The following is a 4,870-nucleotide window of genomic DNA, read 5'->3' on the forward strand; positions in this document are numbered from 1 at the left end:
TTCTAATGGTGTTTGTAGATAGGATATCATGTCCGCATCTTGCACAGCAATTAACCACTGGGAGGAATGTATGCAATGTGTTAATTATTGAAACTGTCCTACCAATTTGACTTGAAACTGTGTCATTGCTATTTGTTTATCAATAAAATTATGGAAAAAAATATACCATATCGGGGGCCTGCTGGTTAGCTTAGTTGTTTAAGCACCTGCTCATGCAAAATATACAATATTTATTTATTTATTTTATGAGTTTAGGACAGGGTGTACAGGGTCTCACTACATATATCCATTGCATAGCAATTCTCCTGTTTTCAGCCTCCTAAACTCTGGGATTACAGGTGTACATCACCATGGCCAGTCTCAGCACGCCCTGGGGGCCAGGGCTGGCACCGCAGGCCAGGGATTGAACCCTGGCAGCTGCGCTCTGCTGAAGCAAATGCTTTAGTCCGCTGAGCTATCTCAAAATATACCATATTTAGAAACATAATTTTTTTTTTCTTTTGCGGTACTGGGGATTGAACTCAGTACCCTGCACTTGCCAGAAACATAATTTTTCAGATAAATTTAAAAATATATAGAGAGGGCTGGTGAGATGGCTCAGTGGTCTAAAGCACCTACTTAGAACAGGCTTAGCAAAGCACAGGGACCGCGGTTCAATCCCCCAGCACCACATGCCAGCCAGCTGCGCCCCCTGGTGGGCTGAGCTGGCGACACACACACACACACACACACACAAATAAATAAATAAAATTTTTTAAAAAACCCGGTATAACACATACAGAGTAAGCATTGTGTGAAAGTTATCTGTGAAATCAGGCGTGGTAATGCATGCCTGTAATACCAGCACTGGGGAGGCTGAGACAGGAGGATCACTCTGAGTCTGAGCTATGTAGGAAGGCCCTGTACCAAAAAAGAAAAGTTAGCTGTTATGTTAATAAACATTTTTTTCTTTTTTTTTTCTTTTTGAGACAGGGTCTCCCTATGCAGTTCAGAATGGCTTTGAGCTCACTTTCTAGCCCAGACTGATCTCGAATTTGCAGTGATATTCCTGGCTTAGCCTGCCTGCCTCAGCCTCTCTGCCTCAGCCTCCCAAATGCTGGGATAACAAGCATGTACCATCATGCCCAGCTCAATGTTAAAAAACCTTTAATGAGTTATGTCTGTGAAGATGGCTTTAATCTATGTCTTTTGCACTGTGAATCCTGTTACATGCTTTGTGGATTCTTTTCTCGCCCATTTCCAGCCCTCCACATAGTTAAGGGAGCCCTCAGAGTCCACCTGGGGCTCCAGGTCCTCAAGCATGTCCTCTCCTTGGATTCTGTCTCCCAGGTTCACAGCTGGAGCAGATCTGTTGTTTCACCTGCGGCAGCTGCTGAAACAGCTGAAGGAATTAAGTGACATGATTCACTACGAAGGTGACCAGCTGAAGAAAGGAGTGGAGCTGCTGAATGCCCAGGTCACAGAGTTGCTGCAGTACCTGCTGCATAGGTCTGGAGGCCAGAGAGGGTCTTCTAGGGAAAGAAAGAGGGAAGGAAGCAGGGCAAACGTCCTTATGGATCCTGAGCAGCATACCCCTTCCACTCCTGTCTCCCCAGCGCCTTTGTGGTGGAAAAGCAGCCCTGTATGCCACAGACTCCACATCGGCCCCTCATCCTGAAGACTGGGAGCAAGTTTACTGTCCGAACGAGGTTGGTCTTTTCCTCTGCCCTGCCAATGTCGCTGTTTTTTACAGATCTTCTGGCTCTTGAGCTTTTTTTTTTTTTTTTTCCTGGAACCGGGGATTGAACTCAGATCCTTGTGTTTGACAGTCGAGTGCTTATCCTACTGAGCCATCTCCCCGGCCCCTTGAGCTTTTACCTTTCTCCTTGATTTACCTTTTTTTTTTTTTTTAACCTTTTATCTTTGTGTGTGTGCCACCTATTTTTAATTTTTTTTTTTTTGTTTTGTTTTTTTGTTCTGGCTCAATCTGCCTTAAGTGCAGGTCTGGTAAGGCATGGGGAGCTGGGGATCAAACCGCGGTCCCCTGCACCTGACTGGGTTTGCACCAGCAGGCCCTTAAACAGCAGCTAACCCACAAGCCTCCCTAGTTTTAATATTTCTCTTATCTTTTTTTTTTCTGGTGAAATAGGGTATTGCTATGTATTTCAGGCTGGCCTTGATCCAACTGTGTAGCCCCCAGGCTGGCCTCAAATTCATGGCAGTCCTCCTGCTTCAGCCTCCCAAGTGCTGGGGCTATAGGCACTGCTTTCGCATCTGGTGTTTGTCTTTTTTCAAACATCTGTGCTATCCGGGAGGTAAGACTGCCACAGCTCTGTCCATCCCCTCCCGCAGGCTGCTGGTCAGACTCCAGGAAGGCAATGAGTCACTGACGGCAGAGGTCTCCATTGACAAGTAAGTTGGGGCAGGAGAGAGGGCGGGCCTAGCAGAGGAAGCACCAGCAGGTAAGGTGCGGGAGCTACTCACACCTTACAAGGGGGTCCCAGAGCTGTCTTTTATCCATTGCTTTCTTACCTCACAGAAATAACTCCTTTGTTCTGTTGAGCAACATTTCTAGGACTCATTCATGACTGACAGGCCCAGAGTTAGGCATCAGCAGTGCACCATACAGGCAAGGAAATAGGCTCAGAGACATTATGCCTGTGCTGTAGACCACGCAGCTAGTGAGCTGTAGAGCTTTGAACCCAAGTCCATCTGACCCTAAAGACCAAATTCCTAATTGCTGTATCCTTTTACCTCAAATGATTTTTTTAAAAACTTTCTTTTCAGGAATCCTCCTGAGTTACATAGGTAGGTACCTGATGAGGAAACTTGCAAACTTTTTTTATACTGTATGTATGATCTACACAGCCACCTTTGGTAGCTCTGGGGGGAGCACAGGGAGGAGGGGGATTTGAGTGGGATGTGGACAGAGGGATAAGGGAGGTGTGAAGTGAAGTAGAACTTGTTTTTGTTTTCTTTTGGAGTGAAAATTAATACTAACTCTGCTATCTGTATCCATCTATCCTCTTCTGTAACAGCTTCCGAAAGTTCAATATCCTGACCTCAAACCAGAAAACTTTGACTCCTGAGAAGGGGCAGAGGCAAGGCCTAATTTGGGACTTTGGCTTTCTGGTAAGCAGAGTCAGTTGTAATGAATGATCAGGTGTGGCGGTGCCTGTGTCCAGTTACTTAGGAGGCCGAGGCAGGAGGATTCCAAAAGTATGTTCAACCAGTCTGGACAATTTAGTGAAGTTCTGTCTCCGAGTAGAAGTTTTGAAAAGTGAAATGAAAATAGGGCTGAGACTGTAGTTCAGTGGTTGAGTGCTTGCCTAGCATGCGCAGAGCCCTGGTTTTAATCTAGTACACACAGAAAAAAAAGCAGAAAGATCAGTAACTTGGGTTTGTAGTCTAGAGGAAGGGACTGGTAGAAATCTCCAAGTTTTGAAACAAGGGTTTCAAGGCCCTTAGGGTTCTCACTCTGGCATGTTGTGTCCTTCCCTCAATTCACAGACACTGCTGGAGCAACGTTCAGGTGGTTCAGGAAAGGGCAATAATAAGGTAAGGCCAGGACAAGGACGGGAGGGAGTTTTGCCGAAGGGGCCTCTGGTCCCTGATCCTTGTGTGTGGCTGTCACAGGGTCCTCTGGCTGTGACAGAGGAGCTGCACATCATCAATTTCACAGTGAAATACACGTACCAGGGTCTGCAGCTGGATCTGAAAGTGAGTGAGGGAACGTGGGGAGAGATGTTGCAGACTTGAGCGGGAGGGGGCCGAGGGAGTGGACGTGGCTCCACCACGACGCCTGCCTTCTCCCCAGACGGACACTCTCCCTGTGGTGATTATTTCCAACATGAACCAGCTCTCCATTGCCTGGGCCTCAGTTCTCTGGTTCAATCTGCTCAGCCCAAACCCCCAGGTAGGAGGTGAGGCTGACAGGTGGAGCGGGCAGAAGCTTGGTTCGAGGGGCCATGCCTGAGCCTCTCTGCCCTCACCTCTCCTCAGAACCAGCAGTTCTTCTCCAGTCCCCCCGCGGCCCCCTGGAGCCTGCTGGGCCCTGCTCTCAGTTGGCAGTTCTCCTCCCACATTGGCCGAGGACTCAATGCAGACCAGCTGGCCATGCTGAAGGAGAAGCTGTTCGGTACTGATCTTTTCTCAGCCTTTCCCCAGCCTTAGTCTTCCCCAGCTGTCTCTCCTGTCCCAGCACCCCTGCCTGGCCTTGCCTTGTGGCATCTGAACCGCTATGCTACCTGTCCCACAGGGAAAACCTCAAAGATGGAGAATTTGTTGTCCTGGGCTGACTTCAGTAAGGTAACTCCCTGAATCCTGTGCTGCTAGGTCCCAGCCCAAATCCTGGCCCTTTCCCAATCTCTTTTCCCCACCAAGGTCAACTCGATATCCTTTCCTGCCTTTTCATTCTTCCTTCAGCGAGAGAGCCCCCCTGGCAAGGTACCATTCTGGACATGGCTGGACAAAATTCTGGAACTGGTACATGACCACTTGAAAGATCTGTGGAATGATGGGTAAGGCTTGGGTCAGCGTTGACCTCCAGGCCTGTTTTTTCTGGGCTTTGGGATGGACTTTGTGCTCCCCCATGTGGCAAACAGCAAAAGCTAGTGAAAGATCTCGTTTCTTTTTTGTCTTTTTCTTTTTTTTTTCCTTCAATTAGATTTTATTGGGGTTTTTTGGTACTTTATTTGTTGTTTGTTTTTTTGGTGGAACTGAGGATTGAACTCAGGCCCTTGCGCTTGCCAGCGAACCAGTTATTCTACTGAGCCATCTCCCCAGCCCCCTCAATTAGATTTTATTGGTACATTTTATTTATTTATTTATTTTTTTGAAGTGAACACAGCAAGATTTTATTGTCTTCACAATAAAAAACATGAAAAGTTAA

The 4,870-nt window shown here is 47.2% G+C and overlaps 1 protein-coding gene across 3 annotated transcripts in view; it reads left to right on the top strand.

The window, feature by feature from the left end:
- Positions 1–4,870, top strand: part of Stat2 (signal transducer and activator of transcription 2) — a 22,950-nt gene that overhangs the window by 8,281 nt on the left and 9,799 nt on the right. For all 3 annotated transcript variants that reach the window (XM_023707363.1, XM_023707362.1, XM_004647112.2), the window contains 11 exons: positions 1,330–1,488; positions 1,596–1,688; positions 2,332–2,391; positions 2,767–2,787; positions 3,018–3,111; positions 3,490–3,537; positions 3,616–3,699; positions 3,797–3,895; positions 3,982–4,117; positions 4,238–4,287; positions 4,405–4,499. In XM_023707363.1, coding sequence (XP_023563131.1) covers positions 1,330–1,488; positions 1,596–1,688; positions 2,332–2,391; positions 2,767–2,787; positions 3,018–3,111; positions 3,490–3,537; positions 3,616–3,699; positions 3,797–3,895; positions 3,982–4,117; positions 4,238–4,287; positions 4,405–4,499 — 939 coding nt within the window. The remainder of the gene's footprint in view (positions 1–1,329; positions 1,489–1,595; positions 1,689–2,331; positions 2,392–2,766; positions 2,788–3,017; positions 3,112–3,489; positions 3,538–3,615; positions 3,700–3,796; positions 3,896–3,981; positions 4,118–4,237; positions 4,288–4,404; positions 4,500–4,870) is intronic.

Source organism: Octodon degus, unplaced genomic scaffold, assembly GCF_000260255.1.
Source record: "Octodon degus isolate 3935 unplaced genomic scaffold, OctDeg1.0 scaffold00287, whole genome shotgun sequence".
NCBI lineage: Eukaryota > Metazoa > Chordata > Mammalia > Rodentia > Octodontidae > Octodon > Octodon degus.